The sequence below is a fragment of the Sprattus sprattus genome (genome assembly GCF_963457725.1).
Source record: "Sprattus sprattus genome assembly, chromosome: 6".
NCBI classification, from domain to species: domain Eukaryota; kingdom Metazoa; phylum Chordata; class Actinopteri; order Clupeiformes; family Clupeidae; genus Sprattus; species Sprattus sprattus.
The window spans coordinates 27,628,587-27,655,940 of record NC_137925.1 but is presented as its reverse complement, the minus strand read 5'-3'; the positions used below and the strand labels follow the sequence as shown (position 1 = coordinate 27,655,940).

At 43.4% G+C, this 27,354-nt stretch overlaps 2 protein-coding genes across 2 annotated transcripts; both read left to right on the top strand.

The window, feature by feature from the left end:
• Positions 1-12,897: 12,897 nt before the first annotated feature.
• Positions 12,898-16,716, top strand: ndufs8b (NADH:ubiquinone oxidoreductase core subunit S8b; the record flags this gene model as incomplete). The annotated part of the gene is made up of 6 exons (XM_080840420.1): positions 12,898-12,940; positions 13,267-13,332; positions 13,624-13,713; positions 15,429-15,601; positions 16,165-16,293; positions 16,585-16,716. 6 exons carry the CDS (start codon positions 12,898-12,900, stop codon positions 16,714-16,716), a joined length of 633 nt encoding a protein of 210 aa, XP_080696546.1.
• Positions 16,717-18,787: 2,071 nt separating this feature from the next.
• ran (RAN, member RAS oncogene family) lies at positions 18,788-22,639 on the top strand. Its single transcript, XM_080841044.1, has 7 exons — positions 18,788-18,816; positions 19,796-19,868; positions 19,985-20,069; positions 20,185-20,310; positions 20,442-20,629; positions 21,406-21,576; positions 22,179-22,639. The coding sequence occupies exons 2-7, from the start codon at positions 19,836-19,838 to the stop codon at positions 22,221-22,223; spliced, it is 648 nt and encodes a 215-aa protein (XP_080697170.1). The 5' UTR covers positions 18,788-18,816; positions 19,796-19,835; the 3' UTR covers positions 22,224-22,639.
• The last annotated feature ends 4,715 nt before the right edge of the window (positions 22,640-27,354 follow it).

Below are 27,354 nucleotides of genomic sequence, written 5' to 3'. Positions count from 1 at the left end.
CTCCCTTTGTCACTCAAAAGTAGCTCTCAGCCAAGAAGAGAGCTACTGCTAACTAGCTCTGCTAACTGAGGTAGCTTCTCATAACTAGCTCTGCTAATTGCTAACTGAGGGAGCTTCTGCTAACTACAGTTTGGGAGTCACTTCTTCTGAGCGTACCGTCTCTGGTCCTGAAGGTGCTGCTCGGCAGCTGAAAACTCTTCCCTCGTGTCTGGGGCTTCTTGCGCTCTCTGCCCTGTTCTTTCTCCATCTCTTTCTCTCTTTTTTTCCTCAATTTCTCTTCCTCTTTCTCTTTCCTCTCCCTCTCTCTTCGCCGCTTCCTCCGTTCCTTGGAACTCAGTTTTTCCTCCTCTGCGTCCTCGCTGAAATCCTGGATGAGGATCTTGGGGATGGCCATTTTGGGTGTTCCTCTGAGTCTCTGGAAGAGGCCCATACGTTTAGGGCTATCGGTCTGCCTCCCCATGTCTGCGGTGTTCAAAGTTTGTGCTCTCGATGGGGAATAGGCATGTTGTGGATCTTGTGTGAAGCCTTGTGAGGAACTTCTTGAATGAGAGGCAGGAGAGTGTGTGGGAGACGGATTGGGAGTGGGTGTTGGCTGTGGTTCATCTATCTGTGTTGGACTCTGTGGGTGGTGTGGGGTGTTGTCCTGCAGTGGGTGGTGAGGGGTGTTGTCCTGCAGTGGGTGGTGTGGGGTGTTGTCCTGCAGTGGGTGGTGTGGGGTGTTGTCCTGCAGTGGGTGGTGTGGGGTGTTGTCCTGCAGTGGGTGGTGAGGGGTGTTGTCCTGCAGTGCGTGGTGTGGGGTGTTGTCCTGCAGTGGGTGGTGTGGGGTGTTGTCCTGCAGTGGGTGGTGTGGGGTGTTGTCCTGCAGTGGGTGGTGAGGGGTGTTGTCCTGCAGTGGTACGTCCCTGGGGTCTTTGAAGACGTCTTCAGAGAGAACTGTAGGATAGGAGGATCTGGCGCTGGAGTACCTCTGCACATGGTCCTGCCCTGATGCAGGAGGTTCTGCTTCAGCCGCCTTGGGATCTCCTGTCACTGGTGCTTCAGCAGCCTTGGGTTCCTCTGTAACTGGTTCTAGGAACGATATGATATCGGCTCCTTCAGTACCGCTGGGAGATCCCACAGAATCCCTCTCAGGCCTTGATTGTGTGTCAGTGTTGAGCGATCTGGATATCTCTTCCTCTGGCTCAGCATGCTCTTCTTTCTCTTCAGCAAACATTTTCTCTGTTTTTTCTGTCTCACTCTCATGTTGTAAAACATTCAAATGTATCTTGTTCTGTTTATTCTCTGACAAACTAACAGTTTTTTCTGTGTCATTTTCATGTTGTAAAACATTCAAATCTGTCTTGTTAGAGCTATTTTCTGACACACTAACTGGATCAGATAAGGTCTCCTCTACCTCTCGAGTTTCACAGATTCCTCCTTCAGGCCGATCTTTCATTTCTCCTCTGCTGGTAACCTTGTCAGCGTGGTCCTCTGTCTCTACAGCATGCAGTGTATACTCTGACTGACTAAGTGTGTGTGGCTCTGATCCCAAGCGATTATCTGGATGGATCTGAAGGCCATGAGGTGGGCTGCTGGTGTCGTTGTGTTGTGTGGTGCTTGTAGACGGTGTATGTGGATTCATAGGGCTGGTGTCTCTCTGTGTGAGTTGTGTGGTGCTTGTAGACAGTGTATGTGGAGTCATAAGGCTGGTGTCTGTGTGTGTGAGTTGTGTGGTGCTTGTAGACAGTGCATGTGGAGTCGTCACTGTCACTGCGGGTAGAGTGACACTTGGTTCGCCTCTCTTGTCTGTCACTGGTTGTGGGGATTCTTTGGGGTCGGTTGTCAACTGTGGTCTGCTGGGAAACGATGAGGAGATTGTCGTCGTTGTTGTTGGGGTGTTAACAGAAGCCTCCTCTAATGATGAGTAGATCTCTTGTGTTGTTGTCGTCGTTTTTGGGGTGTTAACAGAAGCCTCCTCTTGAAGGCTCTTCCTGCTCTCCCTCTCTACCATGTGTTCTCGCGTCTCCTGATCTGTGGACTCTGCGTGTCCCTCCATCGCATCCTTATCCTCTGTCATCACCTCTGTCTCTTGCGGCTGCTCTTGATCTTGAATGGGTTGTTTTGTTGCGGTCAGGGCGTTGCTGTGCCTCTCCTTGAGAGGACTGTGGTGGTGGTCACCTTCCATGAGGGGTCCAACATCTGTTTGTGAGTTCTCTGTTGTGGAGCTGCACTCCGTGTCCAGTGAACTCTGTGGCGGAGGAGGCATGAGGTCAAAGTTCAAGAACTCCTGAGGAGGTGTGCAGGATGAGGATGCTGAGTCTTGCGGCCTCATGTCCTGGCCAAGTAATGACACTTCTTTATCGTCTTCACTCTTCTCCTCCACATCCTCCCTGTCAGGCTGCACCTCCTCCCCCTCTGGTCTGCTGTCGCTGCACGATTGCACTCTGTCTTCCTGTTCACCACGGTCTGTATGCAAGTCATCTATGTGTGAAACCTCTTTGCGTGTAACTGTAACTAGTTTCATTTCTGTCTGTCCATCCTCTTCACTCTCACCCTGTGATGTTTGTGCTTTGTCCTCCTCTTGCCCCTGCTCTGTCTGCCCTTCCCATTCCTCTTGCCCCTGCTCTGTCTGCCCTTCCCATTCCTCTTGCCCCAGCCCTGTCTGCCCTTCCCATTCCTCTTGCCCCTGCTCTGTCTGCTCTTCCCATTCCTCTTGCCCCTGCTCTGTATGCCCTTCCCATTCCTCTTGACAAGTGCTCCTCTGGTCTTCTTGACCAGTGCTCATCTGGACCTCTTGTACGTCTGGACTGTCAAGTGAAACTTGGTTACAGGTTACATCTTTGTCCATCGGTGACTGCATTTTCTCTTGTTTATCTTTCAAAGTCTGCATTCCATCTTCTTCCGTAACTATCCTCGTATCTTCCTCTTGATCATTCTTGACCGTCTGCATACCCTCGTCTGGCCTGTCCTCTGATGCCATCATGGCCTCTTTCTGTTTGTCATTTACCGTCTGCATTTCCTCGTCTGGCCTGACCTCTGCTGCTTTTATGGCCTCTTTCTGTTTGTCTCTTACAGTCTGTATTTCCTCATCTTCTTTAATTTCCATGGTCTGTGTTTCCTCTTCCAGTTTATCCTTCAGGATCGGGGTTTCTTCTCCATCTTGTTCCTCCACTACCTGCATTTCCTTCTGTTTATGCTTCAGTGTTTGTGTCTCATTATCCAGTCTAGCTTTCTCTGTTTGTATTTCATTATCCAGTTTTGCTTTCTCTGTTTGTATTTCCCAATGTTGTTTATCCGTCTTTGCCTGTGTTTCCTCTTCTTGTCCATGCTTCACTGTCTGACTCCCCTCCTCTGATGAACCCCTTTGGTATAGTCCCCCTCCTCTCTCCTCCTCTGATGAACCCCTTTGGTGTAGTCCTCCTTCTCTTTCCTCCTCTGTTCTCTTTTTTGGTACTGTCCTATCGGGTGGTTTACACCGCAACTCTATGTGTGTGTGTGTTTGGGCCTGCTCCTCTATGTGTGTGTGTGTTTGGGCCTGCTCTGACTCCTCTATGTGTGTGTGTGTTTGGGCCTGCTCTGAACCCACTCCTGCCATGCCCCCATCGGAGGGTGTTCCGAAGTGGCTTCCTTTATTTGAAGGGCAAGGATTTGGTGTTATGATGGCCGCTTCCTCCACGCCTCCGTCCGGTCCAGCTCTCTGGTCTCTGTCCGTGCTGCTGGAGCTGCCATTACTGCTCCTCCTGTTCTCCTTCTCTTGTTTATCACCTCGAACGGGGAGGAGCAGCCTCAGCTCCCCTGCGCCTCCCTCAAATTCCTCCACCACCTTGCTTCCTCTCTTCTTCCACTTCCGCAGGAGGGACGGCGAGAGGGAGGACAGTGATCGAAGGGGTGCCAGGGATAGGTTCCCTTTCTCCTTCACTTTCCTCTCTTTCTTCTCTTCGGTCTCTTTCACCCTCTCCCATGCCATCAGGTATCCATGGCAACGCCCGCGGGGGTCAAAGGTGGATTCTGGCCGCTCCTTCCTCCAGATCTCCAGCTCTCTCTCGGTCCGCCGCTGGAGATCTTTCTCAGAGATTGACACTGAGCACACCTGTGGGAGGGGATTCAAAAATAGAGGTTTTTTCCAGGGGAAAGCACAGCTTACATGTTACAGCCAAAACACATGAAAATCAACAATAAGCTGTTTGTTTGTTTATGTTTTGTATTTTTGTTTATGTTTTAGATCACTTAGCATTTCCATGCATTGGTTGGGCACATAAATGTTGCTCCGCTAGTTCAGAAGTATTGCCAAAATAAAAAATAAAACAGCCAGCACTACCTACAGGCACCACTGCCTTGTGCAATCTACACCTAGCTCTGAATGCTAACAGTGAGTGGTTACAACCATGGATCATTTCATTGGGCTCATATGGCCCAGCGTGTTGTGAAGTCTTGTGGGCCTTCACTCTTTCATTTTTTTTATTATTTTCTTTTTCTATTGGTCATCTGGGTATTGACAAAAGTACAATCAAACATGACACATTTCTAGGAAAAATATACAAATTTGAACTTGACAATATTTGTCAATTCTTTGCTGACCAAGGGTTCAGGGCCTTCTGTCTTTCATGTGAACGTCGGCCCTCCTCACCTCCTGGATGAAGGCGTCTGCATGCTCAGGCAGCAGGGTCTCCTTCACGCCCCTTAGGCGCTCGAGCGTCTCCATCTGCCCGTCACACTCCTCCCTCTGCTCCCCGCGGCCCAGCACCCTCCTCACCAGCACCACGGCCACCTGGAACAGCACCCGCACACCTGACGGAGGAGAGTGGGGACGAGACCACAGCAGGGGGAGGAGAGTGGGGACGAGACCACAGCAGGGGGATGAGAGTGGGGACGAGACCACAGCAGGGGGAGGAGAGTGGGGACGAGACCACAGCAGGGGGAGGAGAGTGGGGACGAGACCACAGCAGGGGGAGGAGAGTGGGGACGAGACCACAGCAGGGGGAGGAAAGTGGGGACGAGACCACAGCAGGGGGAGGAGAGTGGGGACGAGACCACAGCAGGGGGATGAGACGACATCAGAATCAGAATCAGGTTTTATTTTTTTCAGAAAAATGCACATGCACTTCAGGGTGACATTTAAAGGAGTAAGACTGGATGTGAAAGGGCAGAGAGTTGTACCGTAGCAGAAGAATAAGTCCCAGACACGTAACAGCGTGTTGAAAGGCAGGTGTCTGGTGTACAGGCACATCAGCCAATCGGTGGCAAACATCAGCGGCTCCACCCCCTGCCGCTGCAGGTGCCTGTGTGCCGCAGGACACGCCCTCTTTAGAACCCAGGGAAGCATGGCAGCATCAAACAGAACCCCCTCCTACAGGAAGACACGCCCACGACCATATTAGGCAAGGAATGCACATATACTGAATCTCTGCCTTCTATTGGAGCTAGTGGGATTGATGCAGGATTAAAGGCCTTCTATTGGAGCTAGTGGGATTGATGCAGGATTGAAGGCCTTCTATTGGAGCTAGTGGGATTGATGCAGGATTGAAGGCCTTCTATTGGAGCTAGTGGGATTGATGCAGGAGTGAAGGATGGGTGTCTCACCAGCAGAGGACTGTAGTATCCAGGCAGGTACAGCTCACTGATCTGCACCAGACACCAGAAGGCCTCCTGAGAGAGTACAGCAGCAGATTTAAAAGGTTGAATCATTTCTTTCATAGTCATCACAATTTATACAACCCACAGGCATACAACAAAATGGTTTCAAGGGACCCGCTATGCAAGAACGGTGGCTCTTTAGCAACCCAATGTTATTCAAATTGATTTTGATTTGTAATTGTATTCCTCAAATGTAATCTCATTTCCATTCTGAGCATTTATCCACACAGTTTGAGTGGCTGATACTGGTATGGTACTCAACGATGATGTAATCAGAATCAGAACTGAATAATGGGCACCTCTGTGGGCATGTTCATCAGTAGCACCGCGGCCACCGGACCCTGGGCCTGACAGTATCCCTCATCAGGACGGAACTGAGTGTACGCCTTCAGCACTCCAAATAGCTCACGCTGCCTGCCCAAACAATAACAACAACAACAACACCTAACAGGTTAATTTGAATAGAGGAGCAGAAAAGGACAGGAGTGTTTTCTCTGAGTGACTAATAGGAGCCCAGGGAGAGTTTGGGGGATCAGAAGGAGTAGAAAGGAAGAGGGAGAGAGAGGACTGTACCCATGACCATCTTTTGACAGGAACATCTCATGGAAGGGGAACTGCCTGTCCGTGTCCTTCTCTATGACTTCCACCCAGTTCTGCAGCGCAGGAGACTCATCCAGAGTCTAAGGGGAAAGAGAGAGAGTGCTTTAGTGTTTTAGTTATGATGGCTATGATAGTTATGACACGCTACACATATGATGCATATTATATATGAATCCCTCAATCCTTCCTGTGGTTATGTCACTCTCGAGGATGGAGGAATCAAGCTTGTTTGAGCTTAAGCAACACATTTCTGTACCCACTCACAATCATGGTCACACTTTAGACCTTGTTATTTCTAAAGGCCTAGATATTTCTATAATAAGTACCTTAGATGTTGGGATCTCTGATCATCTCTGTATCCTCTTCAATGTTGCCTTGCCAACTACACATACATCTGGCCAAAAGACATTTTTAAGGCGCAACATTAGGGAAGACACTCCGGAGGCTTTTATTACTGCTTATAGTAATGCTACTGAGTCACTATATGACCTGAGTCAGGTCTCTGTTGCAAATGTCTCTACTGATTTCATTTTTGATAGTTTAGGCCTATCAGACTGCGATGAACTAGTCAAATATTTTAATGCTTCTGTCATACAAATTATGGATAGTATTGCACCAATGCAACTTAAGTCTGTCCCAAAAAAACAAAAGCCTCCTTGGAGGACTTCTAAGAATATAAAAACTTTTAAAAGAACCTGCCGCAAATACGAACGTAAATGGCGCAAGACTAAATCACAGGTTGACCTCATGAACTATAAGAGTAATTTGCTTATGTACAACTGTGAAATAAAAAAAGCTCGACGACAGTACTTCTCTCAGATTATATCAGATAGTTCAAATAATTCTAAAGTCCTGTTTAATACAATTGACAGACTAATCAATCCGCCGCGTTTGATACCCTATGAGCTCCACACTGAAGAGAAGTGCAATCAGTTTGCTACATTTTTCAGTGAAAAAATTTCAACTATCAGGAACAGTATCACTTCATTTTTAACTAATGGCTTCAATCCTCAATCTCTTACCCCACCTCTGCCCGATAATATGGTTACTTTCACCAATTTTACTCTGATCCATCTGAGTGAGTTGGAAGAAGTTGTCCAAAAATTAGGTTCAGCTACTTGCCCCCTCGACCCTGTACCTACTAAACTTTTCAAACAAGTCTTCAGCTGCATCGCAGCTGACATACTTCATATTGTCAATACCTCCCTGCTATCTGGAACATTCCCTGGTTGCCTCAAACATGCCATTGTTACACCATTACTAAAAAAACCTACGCTCGACCCCTTGGCTTTTGAAAGTTATAGGCCTATCTCTAACTTGCCTTTCTTAGGCAAAATTCTTGAGAAGGTTGTTTATAGGCAACTTTGCACCTTTCTGTCTCAAAATTCCATATTTGATGCCTTTCAATCTGGGTTTAGGGTAAAACATAGCACAGAGACTGCTCTAGTCAGAGTTGTAAATTACCTTCGAATTGCGACTGACAATCAAAAAATATCGATTCTCATTCTCCTCGATTTAAGCGCTGCATTTGATACAATTGATCATGCGATTCTTCTTCAACGTCTTCAGCACTCAGTTGGCCTCCAGGGTACAGCGCTTGATTGGATCTCATCCTATTTAAACGGGAGATCCTTTTCTGTTTCTATAAATAGCCTGTCTTCTGATGTAAGGCCCATCTTATATGGGGTTCCTCAGGGGTCAATTCTTGGTCCTTTGCTTTTTAATTTGTACATGTTACCACTTGGATCTATCATTCGGCAACACAACATCTTCTACCATTCATATGCTGATGATACCCAACTTTACTTATCCATCTCCTCTGATGACCCCAGTCCGGTAAATGACCTCACTCGTTGTATCTCCGACATTAAAAATTGGATGGCCCAAAATTTTCTACGGCTAAATGATGCCAAGACAGAGATTCTGGTTGTAGGCCCTAAGGCCCTGAGAAATCACTTTCAACCAATTTTAACCCCCCTCTGGGCAAAACCATGTGTGAATGTAAAAAATTTAGGAGTGACTCTTGATGCAGATCTTAATTTTCAAAAGCATATATCTAGCATTACTAAGACAGCTTTTTACCACCTTAGAAATATTTCTAAAGTCCGTGGCTTCCTGTCTTTACAGGATTCCTAAAAATTAGTTCATGCATTCATCTCAAGTCGGTTAGATTACTGCAACACACTCTATGCTGGTCTAACAAAACAGATGTTAAATAAACTTCAACTTATCCAAAATGCAGCTGCTAGAATAGTCACTAGAACTTCAAAATTCAATCATATCACCCCTGTTCTTAAATCACTTCACTGGCTCCCTGTACAACAAAGAATTGAGTTTAAAATACTCCTTCTTGTGTATAAATCACTAAACGGTCTTGCCCCACCCTATATCTCCGATCTGATTTCTCTTTATGATCCATCGCGTTGCCTAAGATCCTCCAATAAATGTCTTCTCACGACCCCAAGAATTAACACCAATGCTGCACACGGTGCCTTTAGCTACTGTGCCCCAACCCTCTGGAATAGCCTACCTTTGGAGTTAAGGTCATCTCAATCAGTGCTCTCTTTCAAAAAGGGAATTAAAACTTTTTTATTTTCTACAGCCTATTCATGACTATAGGTTTTTTTTTTTTTAGTTTTTAACACTTCTTTTATTGTTTTTTATCTTATTGTTTTTTTTTTATTATTTTTATTTTCTTTTATTTCATGTATATACATATATATATATTTTGCTAAGTGCATTTGTTTGTGTGTTTATTTTAGATAATTGAATGTTTTCTCTGCACAAAGCACATTGTGTCTATGTATACCATATGAAATGTGCTATATAAATAAACTTGAACTTGAACTTGACAGATGCACACATTTGGACTGAGTCAGAAAATAATGATGCCCACAAAAATGATGAAAAGTGCCACTGGAATGTTTAGTAAATAGTACCTAATAGTACTTAAAAAGTAGCCAGCAATGGCATGATGGTTATGAAATACAGGGTATTAGCTAAGATAATAAACTGCAACAGTAAATGCTACAAAAAGCAAAAGCAAAATGCTACAAAAAAATGGCACCGTGATCAAAAAGTTAATTTCAGGCTCTCCATTGACATCACCTATCTTGCCTCTGTGTTCAAATGGCCCTCTCACCTGATACAGTGTTTGGTTGAGACGCATCCGCTCTGAGGAGGAGAGAGAGAGGAGGAGAGAGAAGAGGACACCCTCTCACCTGATACAGCGTTTGGTTCAGACGCATCCGCTCCATGGCACCGCACAGCAGTGGCCAACACTTTGCCCTGAGGGATGCTGGGATACCTTTCTGACACTGACCCTTGACCTGAGGAAGAGGTCAGCAGCTATGATACCATAGACATATATATGCAGCTATAATACCATAGACATATGCAGCTATGATCAACACAAACAGCCCTTGTCTCGCCTCGCAGCTGGGACACAATAAGCAGAGCATGTATAGACCTATAGAGTCAAATTAATCAAATGATGAATTTGCTATTTTAAGTGTAACTAATGATTTCCGTGAAAATATTTACAACACATTTAATGCATGATAGATTAATGACAAGTGTTGGCACACATATATACAACACATTTAATGCATGATAGATTTAACACAAGTGTTGGCACACAAATACACACACACACACACACACACATATACCAACCTTGCTGCTCCTTCTCTGAGCGACATCATCCCACTGGCTGATTATGCTGAGCCACTTCATCTCTCGGTGTCTCACCAGAGCAGGGGAAGGTTCATCCCTAGATTCACACACAGACACACATACGAAACAGACACACACACATGACACACAGAACAGAAGTATTAGTTCTTTAGTAATAAAGACATCTGTTTGAATTATGTGCTGTCCAACTCCCACCAATATTGCCACCAAATTTGCATGTGTTGTTGAGATGTTATTGTAGTGTTGCTTTTATTTAGGGTATCTATAGGTAAGCTATAAACACATGATTTACATTTAGATTTACATTTAGTCATTAAGATTTAATTCTGCACATAACTTGTCTTCTATATAGTAGAAGCAGATGTTGAACTAAACTATATTATGATGGATCACCAGTGTGAGCTTCATATTGACAACAGAGTTTGAACACCATGGTTTCATCACCGGAAGAATGACACCAAAAACACCAAACAACAGGAAACCACACACAGGCGGAAAAAAAGGTCTCTATGGCAACAGGCAGGATGTACGTGAGATCACGGGGGAGTGAAGTAGGCGACAGTTGGGTGACAAAGAGAGTTGAATTCAAAGACCATGTAACGCTTAATCTTAATTTTAAGAATCTCACACATCATCTCAACTCGTTCTCGACTCACAGGTTACACATCATGCTCATTAAACACTATTTAGGACACTCACCCAGAGTTGATTCCTTTCCCCAGTATGAAACCATGGCGATCTGTCTCTGTGGTAGTCCCCGACGGCTCCAAGTCAGCTTTATCTCCTGTACGGTCCTGCTGGACCTCCATGTCTAGAAAGAGAGAGGCCAAGTTACATCAGAAGAAAACGTTTCTGTTAATGATCTGATTAATAAATGAACGACATGAAAAACACAAAAACATTCTGAAACTAAAAAGTTTCATGGGGTGCCTTAAACAATAACTTTAATAATTTTGTGACTGTCTTAGAGGTGATAATTCAATTCCCCAGGCAGATTGTGAGACTAAAAATACTAAACAGAGTTTAATTTGAATACTAGAATTACCTTATGTTTCTCTTCACGGTGCAGGAGTGAAGAGCGAAGAGTGATAGAAAGACACAAAGATGAGAGGTGGAGGGAGGGAGGGACTTCCTTGCTCAGTGCAAGATTACCAACAGACCAAGGAAGAATCAGACAGCCTCAAAATACACCTGCCTCAACACACTACTCACAGCAGAGACTCAAAATACACCTGCCTCAACACACTACTCACAGCAGAGACTCAAAATACACCTGCCTCAACACACTACTCACAGTAGAGACTCAAAATACACCTGCCTCAACACACTACTCACAGTAGAGACTCAAAATACACCTGCCTCAACACAGTAGAGCCTCGAAATAAATACACCTTCCTCAACACAGTACTCACAGTAGAGACTCAAAATACACCTGCCTCAACACAGTAGAGACTCAAAATACACCTTCCTCAACACAGTAGAGCCTCAAAATACACCTGCCTCTGACTCTATACAGTACTCACAGAAGCAGCCTACAAATACACCTGACTCTATACAGTAGAGCCTCATAATACACCTGACTCTATACACTACTCACAGCAGAGCCTCAAAATACACCTGACTATACAGTACTCACAGTAAAGCCTCAAAATACACCTGCCTCTATACCTTACTCATAGTAGAGACTCATAATACACCTGACTCACCACAGTACTCACAGTAGAGCCTCAAAATACATCTGACTCTATACAGTACTCACAGTAGAGCCTCAAAATACACCTGACTCTATACAGCACTCACAGTAGCAGATTCAAAATACACCTGACTCAACACAGTACTCATAGTAGAGACTCAGAATACACCTGATTCTATACACTACTCACAGCAGAGCCTCAAAATACACCTGACTATACAGTACTCACAGTAAAGCCTCAAAATACACCTGCCTCTATACCTTACTCATAGTAGAGACTCATAATACACCTGACTCACCACAGTACTCACAGTAGAGCCTCAAAATACATCTGACTCTATACAGTACTCACAGTAGAGCCTCAAAATACACCTGACTCTATACAGCACTCACAGTAGCAGATTCAAAATACACCTGACTCAACACAGTACTCATAGTAGAGACTCAGAATACACCTGACTCAACACACTACTCACAGTAGAGACTCAAAATACACCTGACTCTATATAGTACTCACAGTACAGCCTCAAAATACACCTGACTCAACACAGTACTCACAGTAGCAGCCTACACGGGGTTAAGCACCAGATCAAGTAGAATGTTCTGTCTGAAAGTTGAGATTTATTTAAAACCCTATTCCTAAACTCCTCATATCATGGTATTTATTATTGTGATACAACATGTAAGATATCTCCACATCCATAGCAACAATAATGTGACACACTGAAAAACAGCCAAACTATGGTGAGAGGATTTATATAACTCAACTTCTGGAAAATATTTATAGACTGTTTAATCAATATTGGAATTCAGCTAACCATACAATACTCCACCAGCCCCTGCCGTACTTCCTCGTATGACTCAGCAGTGTTTTGCAATGCTGCAAGTGCATAAGAGCATCTGTGATGTAAGCAGCAGGATTAGGCACAGCGATTAGGCCGCTAGGAGGGACCAGGGGGGGGAGGAGGAGAGGAAATCTGGTTTGTCTGACCTCTTTCTCACTCTCTCTAGTGTCACTTAGCCACAATGTCCACTGGGTTAAATAGCAGAGAAAGGGAGAGGAGGAGAGGAGAGAGAGAGAGAGGGAGAGAGAGGGATGAAAAGAGAGAGAGGGAGAGAGCAAAAAGAAGGGATGGAGAGAGAAAAGGAGGGATGGAGAGAGAGAGGGAAGGAGAGATGGAAAGAGAAAAGGAGGGATTGAGAGAGAGAGAGGGAAGGAGGGACTAGGGGGAGGAGGAGAGGAAATCTGGTTTGGCTGACCTCTCTCTCACTCTCTCTAGTGTCATTCAGCCACAATGTCTACTGCGTTGCGCCTTCTCCATTGTTCGTCCAGGCCAGGTAAGAGTGTGAATACTTGTGTGTTATTCTCTGAGTATTATGGTCCATAGAGCTTGAGTTTATCAGTCAAGCTTTGCCAAATAGATGGTTTCTGCTTAGGAACAGATTTCACTGGCCTCAGTGAAGAGACAGAGGGACAGTGCTTATTTGTTTGTCAGTTGATTTTTGTGCAATGTGACGCAGTTCCCACAATCACATTTTTTAAATAGAATGTGAACCGCTGCACTGGAAAATCATTCCTTCTGTTCATGTTGACCTGAATCCTCCAAAGCATCTGCTGTCTGTTAGCCATACTTTAATTCCACATTGTTCTCTATTTTAATCAGGCACTTTTGGAGCCACTCCTGGCCTAATCCGACTGTTCAGTCTGTCGGTCCAAAGAGAATCATTCAGTAAGTATCACACACACACACAATTTTCTCTCACATAGCCATGTATTATTCAGCCCATCACAGACTCACACATGTGCAAAATGTGACAGTGCAGTTTCTTGTCTTGTATAGAGTATGTAAATAAATGTGACAGTGCAGTTTCTTGTCTTGTATAGAGTATGTAAATAAAAGTGACAGTGCAGTTTCTTTGTCTTGTATAGAGTATGTAAATAAAATGTGACCGTGCAGTTTCTTTGTCTTGTATAGAGTATGTAAATAAAATGTGACCTTGCAGTTCTTTGTCTTGTATAGAGTATGTAAATGCACAGGAGCTGCCCACTGATATGAGGTCAATAACAGACCGCGCTGCTCAGACTCTGCTGTGGACTGAACTCTTCAGAGGTGAGAGTCAACTCCGTGTCTTAAAGCAAGTATCTATGGCGTATTATTATGAGAGTCAACTCCGTGTCTCAATGCAAGTATCTTTGGCGTATTACAGTTCTTCACTATTGTTAAGAAGTAAAAAGCGAAAATTCGGCACAATCTGCAAAACCTTCACGTCATGTATCAATCGCTCGCCCCAAGTGGGAAATACTTAAGATTCCCTTATCTACATTAGAGTCCGATTTTCCTTGTCAACACACTGATGTCAATTACACATCACGTTGTTGTCAAAACAGTGTACACAAAGTTCTGTTGTTGCACACAATTTTCAAGTAAAATCTCAAAGCATCAACCTGCAAGCCACAAATAGTCAAATCTCTAAATTTTCAGGTCTTTTGACCAATTTGCAGTGAGGACTGCACCATAAAAGTGTCTTGAGCCTCTGTTTTGTTGATAAACTATTGAAAACTTTGAAAAGATCGACAACCAGAGAAGGAGAGGGGTAAGAGTGAGAGGAGGAGAAGAGGAGGACAAGAAGGAGGAAGAGAATGAGGACAAGGTGAAGAAGGAGGAGGATCAGGAGAAAGAAGAAGGAGAATGGTCATCTCTAATGAGATTTGGGCCGCTGTGGTAGACCATGTTTTCATGGTTTTTCAATAGAACCTTCAGGATGGAGAACAAGTACGAAATCTGTTTGCCTTGTGTACTGTAATACTGCATATCAATATAATATACGTAGTGTGCTCACAGTATTTGTATTTTGCAGGACTGAAAGAGAACCACACTGTGGAGGAAGAAAACACACTTTCAATATTTTTTGAAAGCAAAGTAGCATTTTCCAGGAGATATAAAGGGTTTTGCATTTTCAGTTAGTTGCTTTGGGATTTGTGTTTAGAGTTTTGAGAACGAGGCATGCTTTCAAAAAATGTGTGTAAGCAATTGAGAAAAACTATAAGCATTTTGTATACAATTTTATGTCAATACAATCTGGTGGAACAGGAGACTGAAATTGTAAATATGGTTTGTGAGAACAACGGTATTGCTGTTTTATGTTTGACTATGAAAAATGTAGGCCTACACTGATACATTTTACAAAAGGAGAAAGGGCTGAATGAGTCATTGTCATTCATATGGTGTGTTTCGATGATTGTGTTTTCAATTTTGCACTTCTGTGTGCTGTAAATGCTTGGTTGTGTGCAGCTAATGCTTAGTTGTGTGTACTAAATTAATGTATGTGTGTGTGTTTTGAAAATATGGCTGTGTGTACCAAATGAAAACACGAGTTCCATTTTGTGAACAGTTAAGAGATTTGATAGCAAAGAGTCATCTTGCAAAGGGAGTGTCAGGTTTAGCATTTTGTGTGTGAGGTTTTCAATTTTCTGTGTGCAGTTTTGAGAAAGACGTTACTGTTTTGAAAAACGGGTTTTAGCAACAGTGAAAAACTGTATTATTATAAGTCAACTCCGTGTCTCAATGCAAGTATCTTTGGCGTATTATTATTATAGGTCAACTCTGTGTCTTAAAGCAAGTATCTGTGCTGTATTATTATTATTATCAGTCAACTCCGTGTCTCAATGCAACTAGGCCTATCTGTGCCGTATTATCATGAGTCGTGTATATCATCGAGACTGCATGCCTGCCTTGGACTAGGAATGTTTACATAAGGCTATTTCAGAAAAAGTCAAAGTGTATTTGTGGTTGCACTGGTGTTATATTTGATATGGTCCTCGTAGGTTTGGCGATGACAATGAGTTACCTGTTCCGTGAGCCGGCTACCATAAACTACCCCTTTGAGAAAGGGCCTCTGTCACCCCGCTTCCGTGGCGAACACGCCCTGCGCAGATACCCTAACGGCGAGGAGCGCTGCATTGCTTGCAAACTTTGTGAAGCCATCTGTCCTGCACAGGTAAATGTAAACACACACACACACATAAGAACATATAGAGAGAGGAATCTAATATTGGATGTTTTTTATTAAGTTGAAGAACATGGATTAACTCATGAGTATGAAAAGTCTCACTCAAAATGGCTGACAAACAATAGCAAACAGTTGACTGTTTAGAGGGAGATAGCCGGGGTGGAGACAAGATTACATTACTTTGCCACAGCGTCCTAGGAGAGGGAGGTGGTGCCAAACACACACACACACGCACAGAGGGAGAGAGAGAAAGAGAGAGAACTTAGGAGTAAAATGTTAGAGAATGGGGCTAGTTCTGATTGGCCTTGGAGAACATCCAAACACAAGAGACAAACACAACTGACCAGTCATTCATACAATGAGATCGAACTAATCCATCTGCTACTGTGGCTAAATTACTACACTAATCCTAAAATGTGGCCTTTAAACTCTTGATCGTGGAATTGAGACAGAGTGACTGGTTTTCGCCGAGACTCTGACTGACACACACACACACGGACACACACACACACACAGAGAAGTTGGGAACATGTCTTTCCCTTGTTCTTTAGGCCATCACCATTGAGGCAGAGACACGTGCTGATGGGAGTAGGAGGACGACCCGCTATGACATTGACATGACCAAGTGCATCTATTGTGGTTTCTGCCAGGAAGCCTGCCCTGTTGATGCCATCGTAGAGGTAAAGCCCCCTCTCTCTAAAAGCCAGTTATCGCCTGTTTTAAATAGATAGATAGATAGATAAACTTTTATTAATCCCGTGAGGGACATTCAATTGTCAAAACAGCAAGGTAGTAGTAATAGGATTCAAGTATACATAATATTATTATTATGTTTTTGAATTTTAGGTTCAATAACAATATCTGTCATGTGGAGAGCAGACTTGTACATTAGTTTCACAATAAATATTTACAAAGCACATTTCTCTCTCTCACACACACTTTCTTTCTTTGTTTGTCTTTCTCTCACCCAGGGACCTAATTTTGAGTATGCCACTGAGACTCATGAGGAATTGTTGTATAACAAAGAGAAGCTGCTGAACAATGGTGATCGCTGGGAAGCTGAGATTGCCGCCAACATTGAGGCTGATTATTTGTATAGATAAATCGCTTATGTTTTACACACACACACACACACACACACACACACACAAACAAGACAAATCATCTCTCGCTTTATCTTTTTCACGCACTCACACGCGCACAAAACACATCACATATATTTCAGATACGTAGGCCTACTATGATAATGTACTAGCCTGGCCATTACCAGCCTGTGACTCCATTTCATTCCGTCTTTCAGTCTGGCAAAACGCTACGCATTTTCGTTTCCGAGATGAGCGGGTGCTTAGCTTGAGGTTTAAAATCATTGGAGTTCCCTTAACCAATCAGCAACGTTTAGTAAGCATTCGGTAGATTAAACTCTTCCCAAAGCCAGTTGGGAGAAGAGCTACGACGTCCTTTCCAATCATAAAACTTAGAAGAAAATACTCTTGTTCTCCTTTTAATTTTCTGATGTTCTCGAGAGTTGAGACAACTTTTCCGATAGCTTTTCGTGTCTTTTCCTCCAAGGCGAGTTTTGCGTCACAGCTCTGAACTGTTCGCTGATTGGTCCTACAGGATTTTGAGTCCTGGAGACGATTGTCAACGGGGTTGGGCCAGACTGAGTATGAGCTTGAAATCAATTCAGGCGGAAATACGTAGGCTGGTGTCACCAGGCTAATGATGTACACTATGTGCTCTGCCTCTGCAGACACTGTTAAATTACCTTATACCACGATTTGGTTGATATTCGTATTGAGACTCGTTCGTTAGAAGTAAGGGATAATGTATAGTCATTATTGAAAAAGAAATCAGGAAAGATCGAACAGGACCCAACCCGCAACTGTCTGAAATAGCTACTAACGTTACATTACATTTGGGTTACGGGCCAAAATGATTTTACAAAGCTAAGACTCAACAGAATGCTGGGATATGCTAGCTTGGCAAACATGGGTATGAAACTTACGACTGTGCTTTGGCCATAGCAACCATCTATTTAGAAGGCAGTTTTCTCAAAGTTGTAAAAAGACCCAAAGTGTAGCGGAAATCGGCGTTTGCACATTGGGGTTTAACTAATCTTCACGTGGTTGCATTAGCTACCAGCTAATACGATACGTGCATTAATTTGTGCTACCCTAACGTCTTGACTTCCATGATCCCTTACCTTATAAGTCATACCAAATGTAATAACAGGCGTAAGACAAATATTAAAGGCACCCAGTGCAACTTTATGTAAACATTCAATGAAAAATAAACATTCAATTTCTAGTCTTTTTTACACGTAGTAAGTTTCAATAACTCCATACCATTACATATCGACATTCAAGGAGCAAAGATGAGACGTCGTTGTGTGGTGAGAACTGATAGAAAATCGTAAACAACAACAATCGCCGGTGGGGAGAAGCCATTTTTCCATTGACTGGAAGCCTGCTTTATTTATTGTAGGTTAAAAAAAATTAAGAAAATGGCGACGATTGTTGTTGTTATCGATTTTCTATCAGTTCTCACCACACAACGACGTCTCATCTTTGCTGCTTGAATGTCGGTATGTAATGGTATGGATTTATTGAAACTTACTACGTGTAAAAAAGACTAGAAATTGAATGTTTATTTTTAAGCCTCAAAAGTTGCACTGGGTGCCTTTAAGCTTACACTGTACGCAGTTGAAAAAGTGAAAATCAAGGAAATCCGCACCAATGTCACATACGCACAGTGAAGGAGAAAATCACTTGAATAACTAACTGATCATGTAAAGTGTGGTTTTGAAAATTGCAATAAAGTTTTAAACATAATATTTGCTTTGTTTATAAGCATCTGTACAGCAGGTTAACATTTGACACGTTTTTTTCGCTCAACGACTACAAGGCAAAACATGCTGCCTATGTATAAAAAAAAACCATGAAAGGCCAACATGAAAACAAATTGTTAGGCCATTTCGGCTTAACCTAGGCTATTGTTTTCTGGTGAAAAGGACGATTGGATGTCTACCAGGGGTAAGGGGTGTGATTCCAACTGTTACCACCAAGAGTCACCCCCCCAGCAGACAACTTGGAGAGGAAAATTTTAAGTCACGTGAAAAGGGCGGAAACATATAGCTGGTTGACCCACGCTGAGTCCCGCGTGTATGTCGCCATTTGCTCTTTTCCCTCTCACTTCAGCGCCGGGTAAGTGCGGAACACAAGTGCTGATGTTACATTTGTTGTAATTTCAAGATAATTGGACTTAGGCAATGAGTAGAAAGCTATTGAAACATCCTTGTTAATTGGTAATCCTTGGTAAAAGCGAAACTGTGCTATGATGGTTGCTTATTTATTGCTGAAGTAAAGTTTTGGGCATCTTAACGTGCTAGGCAGGTTCTGACTATCGTGGTGGCTAGCTAGCATTACAGTAGGTGCTGCTCGCAAAGCAGGTTGGTGTCTAGGCCCTAGCTAGCTAACTTGCTAGCCACCTGGGTTTTCCCTCGTTTTGTCTGCTTGCTTTGTCGTGCATTGTTGGTAGGGTGTTATTGTTCATTACATGTGTGTTTCTGGCCTATTTTGAATCCGTACAATATTAGTAATTTCTTATTACATATATATATATTCGTGGTCCCAATTGTTAGCTATTTGCAAGGGAAGACATTTAGGTGCTTGACAGGTTTTTTTCCAGTCAAAACTAGAAAAGTGCGGCAGTGCAACATGGCGATCTGCCATCCAACTAGCGCTATGCATTGAGCCTTAGATGCTAACATCGATGCTTAATAGTTAATTCAAAATGGCCTGGAATTTTTTGCCATTTCCGGACTGTATCACAGACATATGAAAACGCTAACCCGTTTTCTTGTATGCGTGTAATGTCTTTCTGGGTCTTTGTGGTGTTTTTCGGACGGCCCGTTTGTGGAAGGGAAATCTTGCGTTGTAACGTTAAGTTAACTTAGCGCGCTAGCCAAGTTAACCATCAGGCTAACGTTAGCAGTGTTAGCAAAGATGTTTGTTAACGTTGTGCTATGTAGGCCTTAAACAATGATGCGTATATTTTATTCAAGACATGCGGATTTCACAAAACCCAAGCGACGAAACATCCACCCACGGTGTAAATGTTGGTTAGCGTAAATGTAGTTTCCTCCCCTAGCTTAAGTTGACCCTCCCGCCTTCTCTCTTACAGACCGATACACTGCGACACGCAGACCGATCAACAGACAACCATGGCAGAGACAGAACCTCAAGTCCAGTTTAAGGTAAGATGACGAAGTGATGCGTAATTGTTTGGGTTTGGCACTTTTTGGAATTCCGTCATTGCTCTCAGTCGACGTGATGGAGTCAAGTCTCATTGTACCTCCTCCGTTGTCCTCAGCTTGTGTTGGTGGGAGATGGAGGTACCGGAAAAACTACATTTGTGAAGAGACATTTGACGGGAGAATTCGAGAAGAAATATGTTGGTGAGTTGTACAAAATTTGCGTTGGAACAACTTTTTTTTTAAACGTTCTCATGAATTACCCTTGATTTGAGTGTACTTGTGTCGAATCATGGTGGGTGATGTCGTCTATCTCTAGCCACTCTTGGGGTGGAGGTTCATCCTCTGGTCTTCCACACAAACAGAGGAGCCATAAAGTATAATGTATGGGACACAGCTGGTCAGGAAAAGTTTGGAGGTCTCAGAGATGGCTACTACATTCAAGGTAGGTGTTTATTGTTAATAGCTATAGCTTTAGGTTAATTGGACTGCCAAGATCCTGTGTACTCTGTTTAAGAGTCTATTGCAGTATTTTTTTTGGCTTCTACTAATCTGTTTTTTAATGTGTGTCTCCAGCCCAGTGTGCGATCATCATGTTTGACGTGACATCTCGAGTGACCTACAAGAATGTGCCCAACTGGCATCGTGATCTGGTGCGCGTCTGTGAAAACATTCCCATTGTACTTTGCGGCAACAAGGTGGACATCAAAGATAGGAAAGTTAAGGCCAAGAGCATCGTCTTTCATCGCAAGAAGAATCTGCAGGTAACTTGTCAACACCCAGTTATTTCATTACTGTGGATGTGTCCTTGAAGAGGCAGGATTTGGTGCACCCAGCTTGTTGCTTTTGATGGTACAGTGTGTAGTTTAGTGGCATTTATTGGTAGAAATTGAATCTAGTGTTCAAAATTTTCATTAGTGTAACTGAATTATTGTGTTATTTTAGCTTAGAATGAACTGTTCGTATCTATAAAGGGAGTGGGTGCCCTACCAGGGAGTCTGCCATGTTTCTACAGTAGCACAGACAACCTAAAACACTGAGATTGGGCCTTTGTGTTGTGGCATTTCATGGCCACCATAGGAACTCACGCAGGCTTGTAAAGGGCAGGGTGTTCAGCTGGTTGCAATTCAGCAACCACCACTAGATGACACTAAAAAAACACACTGTACCTTCAAGTGTGTGTGTGTGTGTGTTATATTGACACGCCAATGTCTATCTGAAGCTTTCTCTAAGCATTGAAACACACATTTTTTTCAAAATTCTCAGGCTGCGTTCTAAGTGTTCATAATGAGATTAAAATTTCCCTCTGTGCTTTTAATCCTTTGTCTAGCAATCTAGTGTACACATTGCCCAAAGCTGACTACACATTTTCTTAACACGATGTCAAACCCTGGGAACACCTAAAAAATGGACGAGCCGGAGAAGCCAGTTGTCTGTCAGTCAGGGACTGACTAGCCCAGTCTTCCGCTGACTTCTCCGCTCCCCCCTTTCTGTTTATCAATGGCTGTGTTCTGAACCCTCCACTGTGTCTTTCTCTCAGTACTACGACATATCTGCCAAGAGTAATTACAACTTCGAGAAGCCCTTCCTTTGGCTGGCACGGAAGTTGATCGGTGACCCCAACCTGGAGTTTGTGGAGATGCCCGCCCTGGCCCCACCCGAGATCGCCATGGACCCCTCCCTCGCTGCACAGTACGAGCATGACCTTAAAGTGAGTATTCTCAGTTGGAACCCTGCACATAACTGAGTACTCTCAGTTGGAACACTGCACTTAGCTGAGTATTCTCAGTTGGAACACTGCACATAGCTGAGTATTCTCAGTTGGAACACTGCACATAGCGGAGTATTCTCAGTTGGAACACTGCACATAGCTGAGTATTCTCAGTTGGAACACTGCACATAGCTGAGTATTCTCAGTTGGAACACTGCACATAGCTGAGTATTCTCAGTTGGAACACTGCACATAGCTGAGTATTCTCAGTTGGAACACTGCACATAGCTGAGTATTCTCAGTTGGAACACTGCACATAGCTGAGTATTCTCAGTTGGAACACTGCACATAGCTGAGTATTCTCAGTTGGAACACTGCACATAGCTGAGTATTCTCAGTTGGAACACTGCACATAGCTGAGTATTCTCAGTTGGAACACTGCACATAGCTGAGTATTCTCAGTTGGAACACTGCACATAGCTGAGTATTCTCAGTTGGAACATTGCACATAGCGGCGTATTCTCAGTTGGAACACTGCACACAGCCATAGTTGGGACTGTTTGGACATTTTCTGACTTTCTCTCATCCTGTTCTCCTTCCAGGTGGCATCAGAAACAGCTCTGCCAGATGAGGATGATGACCTTTAACATGTGACTTATACTCTCTCTCTCTTGCCATTGGTGGCCAGAAGTCATCAGGCTGTGCAGTGGTGACAGAGCTTCCCCCTCCTCCTCCTCCCCGCCCCTTTTACTGTAAAATCCCAATGCAGATTATTTTTATTTTTCAACTTTTTTCGTTTTTGTTTTTGTGTTTCAAAATGGAAAAAGTGAATTTGTGTGGTTCTCGGATTTCAGTGTAGATCTCGCTAACAGTAAAAGCACCAATGCGCGGACCTGACACACACATGTACACATACACACGTACACAGACATGTACCCACTCAGATCCACGAGTGTAAGAGCTGGTAAAGGTTGAGAGCTTTTAATGGTGTTATACGGAACACACGTTCTGTAAGACTCCCAGCACTTAGAGTTAAACTTTGAATAAAAACATTCTGAATACACTTTGCTTGTCTCTGATTGGGATGTGGGATTCTGGCTTTTAGTTTTTTTGTTTCATCCTGTCTTTGGAGTTGGTGTGATTCTTTTACTAGAGATGTATGGTAAAACGTAGACCTTGCCACATTTGCACAGTGTGACTTTATTGAGTGATTGCCTTGATAAGTGGGGATGATTCCCCACTGACTTAAAATACCTTTTATTTTCAGTAAACTTCAACAGGGCGCATATATATATACAGCCGCGGAAAAAATTAAGAGACCACTTCAAAATGATCAGTTTCTCTGGTTTTACTATTTATTGGTATGTGTTAAAGTAAAATGTACATTTTAGTTTTATTCTATAACCTACTGGCAACATTCCTACCAAATTTCAAATAAAAATATTGTCATTTAGATCATTTATTTGCAGAAAAATGACAATTGGTCAAAATAGCAAAAAAGATTCAGTGTCTTCAGATCTCGAATAATGCAAAGAAAACAAGCTCATATTCATTTTTAAACTACACAATACTAATGCTTTAACTTAGGAAGAGTTCAGAAATCAATATTTGGTGGAATAACCTTGATTTAAAATCACAACTGTCATGTGTCTTGGCATGCTCTCCACCAGTCTTTCACATTGCCGTTGGGTGACTTTATGCTACTCCTGGCGCAAGAATTCAAGCAGCTCGGCTTCTTTTCATGGCTTGTGACCATCCATCTTCCTCTTGATCACATTTCAGAGTTTTTTTTATGGGATTCAGGTCTCGAAATTGGGCTGGCCATGACAGGGTCCTGATCTGGTGATACTCCATCCACACCTTTACTGGCCTGGCTGTGTGGCATGGAGCATTGCCCTGCTGGAAAAAAACATTTCTCAGAGTTGGGGAACATTGTCAGAGCAAAAGGAAGCAAGTTTTTCTTCCGGGACAATGTTGTACTTTGCCTGGCTGAGGTTTGTAAAAGACCATAAGGATTGAACCAAAGCGGACTGGAGGGTCTCCTAGTTCGTCTTCTCTGATGAGTGGCGGTTCTACATGGAAACACGCCCCGGGCTAGGCGCCCCCCCCCCCCCCCCCTATAATCATAGTCAGCAGAATAGCAGGCTAACAAATGTTGTCAGTTTTTATTTTGCACCAACGACACACAGTAACACACACGTGCATATACAGTGGCGATCAGGAAACACACACACGTAGGCCTGAGGTGAATTTTTCCTCCGCATTTCACCCATCCTGGACTGTCCTTCCTCCAGAACCCCAGGAGCAGTGGGCAGCCGTTAGGCGCCCAGGGACCAAGTCAAGTGATTCGTCTTGGTCAGGGACGGATTTCAGTTCTTTTGCATGTTTTTCTGTTGGGGTTCTTAGTGGAGGAAACCCCTTGTGAACACGGGGAGAACATGCAAACTCCACACAGAAAGGCCCGGGAGATAGCCCACCTGAGCACTGAAGGCCTGGGGAGAACCTAACCCCCAGGACCAACAGCGCCCCATGCGGGAATCGAACCCATGACCTTCTTGCTGTGAGGCGGCGGTGCAAGCACCAGAGGCGGCAGTGCAAGCACCAGAGCCACCATGAAACTCAAAGAGTGTAAGAGTTATACCACCAATTAACACTCTTCTTCTTTTCTTTTTTTTCTTCGAAATTGGGCACCTGACGGATTTTGGCCTTTTCCTATCCATCTCTGTGCTTATTTTGCACTCGACAATCAACAAATTCTCTATCCCCCAACACTGTCACTCGTACAGAAGTTAAGACTAAACCAATTCACCCTTGCCCTTGGTGACACATAATCGTTCAGTATTACCTATTTGTATAAGCCATTTCACACAATTCAGAAAAACAAAAAACGTGCAGGAATTATAGGCCTGTAATTATAATATTATGAATGTGCGTTTTTTGCAAGAAAGTCGAGGTGTGACTGACTTGCGCCCAATAATTAGTGTGCTTGCCCGAAGGGAAGCACACTATTGTTCTTCGTTATTTACTATTTTTTTTATTCTAGTAGTTTTTCTTGCAGCTAACTACTCCTCGCCCGATTGAGATAGAGACGCCGTTCAAACACCAAAACGTCCGGCCCGATCCGGTGCAAGCTGCTATGACTTTTCGTGGCGGTACTCCTTGCCACTCCTTTTTTATTCCTCTTTTTCCATCACCTTTTTTCTCCATAGACTTGCATGGCAGAACTTTGAGGCATTATGACATCATAATAGGCTCATTAAACTGGCTTGCACCTGTGATTCACTGACAACTCTCACTGACACCTGCGCACGGTTCCTCTTCTCTCTCTGTCCCTCTCCATTCAACTGTATAACTAGGAATATTAAGAGACACCTTCCATACCAGGGCTCTACTCACTCATGCATACTCACTCATGTTTACTCACTCGTGCATACTCACTCATGCATACTCACTCATGCATACTCACTCATGCATACTTACTCATGCATACTCACTCATGTTTACTCACTCATGTTTACTCACTCATGCGTACTCACTCATGCGTACTCACTCATGCATACTCACTCATGCATACTCACTCATGTTTACTCACTCGTGCATACTCACTCATGTTTACTCACTCATGCATACTCACTCATGCATACTCACTCATGCATACTCACTCATGCATACTCACTCGTGCATACTCACTCATGTTTACTCACTCATGCATACTCACTCATGCATACTCACTCATGCATACTCATTTGTGCATACTCATTTGTGCATGCTCATCCAGCAGGGAGAGCTGGAGAGCTGACACCTGCCCCAATTCCAAGGCACTTGTTCTCTCGGTCATGGCCGCAACAGAGCAAGCACACTCTCGCAGTTCGTTCACGAAACGCATTCTAGTTGTATTAGAGTATTGCTCTATAGCCTACAGTGGATCCCCCGTCTCTCCACTTGTCTGTTCCAGTTGGGAGTCCAAGAGGTGAACTTTTCCCCCGCGCTCCCTCCCCGGTTTCACACATACATGGCACCTTCTTAGCAAGCAGGGGCGCAAGCAGGAGCGCCTGCAGCCGCAGGGGGCGCCAATTCGCCAATTCCCCACACAGTGATATGATAGATAATAGAAAACCGCTTCGCGGCCCAGATTATTATTTATTTATTTTAGTGCTGTCAAACGACTAAAATATTTAATCGCGATTAATCGCATTTTTGTCGTAGTTAACTCAAAATGAATCGCGATTAAATTAATCAAAATTAATCGCGATCGCAAATTTGTATCTATTCTAAATGTCCCTTCAATTATTTTTTTCCATCATTTTTATTTTATTTTAATGCTCTTATCAACATGGAAAAGTGGATTGGCTTGCTTTAAGCAATGTTTTATTTTATTGAAAAACAACATTGCCAAACAGGGCGGTACAAAATAAAATTATGAAGTGCATATTTAAGATAAACAAGGACCTATAGTGCAGTTAAACCATGGCTTAATATTTGTTTTTTTCAAGTTTGCTGTGAACATAGAAGTCAGGCCTCTTATTTCAAAAACAATAAACCGTAAGAGCTAGGTTACCAATAAAAGGTAAGCCAACTACTTCTGTGCTTTCAACCAGCTGCCTGTTGACATTTTCAGACAACAGTGAAGCTTGCTTCTTTTGCACAACACAACTTTTAAAGGTAAACTTTCTATTCAGAAGCTTTTTATCATCCATTTCGCCGTATCGCGCTCATCATTCACTCAAACGTGACGTTAACTACACTACACAGTTTGGGAGGGCAAAAAGAACGTTAATCTAAAAAAAAAAAAAAAAAAAATTTTTTTTTTTTTTTTACAATGTGTTAATCGCGCGATAAAAAAATTTACGGCGTTAAAATGGGTTCGCGTTAACGCCGTTAATAACGCGTTAAACTGACAGCACTAATTTATTTACTTGGTCGTGCCGCCCCCCCCCCCCGTGACTTGAAAAAGTGGCCCGTGCCTAAAACCGCCATTGAATGGCTGCATAGCTCAGGAAGTGATTGGTGTTATACTGAATGGTACCAGCAGATGGAATCACAGGATGCTCAACAGGCGAGGGCTGGGCACACTACCCAGGTGTTTTTCACGACAGAAATGCCTCGACTTCTACGCGTTATTGCCTTGTTATGAACACATTTAAACCCCTTCGTAGGAGTTTTAAATAGAAAGTGCTTTTGTTTGCCTAGTGATGGGACTCATTTGTGGTTCGACATTTTTATGCATTTAAGTCATACACAAGAACTAAAAATAGGGGTAATAATGCCAATTGTAATTACATTTACAAAACGCATAGACCTATCGCCAGTGCTCTTTAATATAATAAATTGCTTGTTAGCCTTTGGGGGTTACCAGTCGAACACATACCATAATATTGGACACTGCAGGGACCGCTTGGGTTCCTTCGAACGCCTCATTTCCGCTCTACTCAGCGGATCTTACACAAAGCGCTTCCTATTGTTAAACAGGTGATCTTTATCACTCTGCATGTGACAGCCTAACAGCCTTTCCTCATGAACTGTAACGGTCTCTGACACTATTGGCGTTAATACATATCAAGTCGTGCTTCTGGGAGTAAATGAGCAATAACATATAGATCCAAACAGACTGTGTATGAGAGTAGCAGGTGTGCGTTATCGAGCCTTTAATAGGTAACTGGTCAAATGACGTGGAAATGTCGCCCTCTTTAAGACCTTGGTCACACAAACAGGTAGGCAAACCCTTTAGAGGGCGAGGCCCCTTGTCAAACAAGTGCTTAAGTGTTGTCGAGCGTCGCA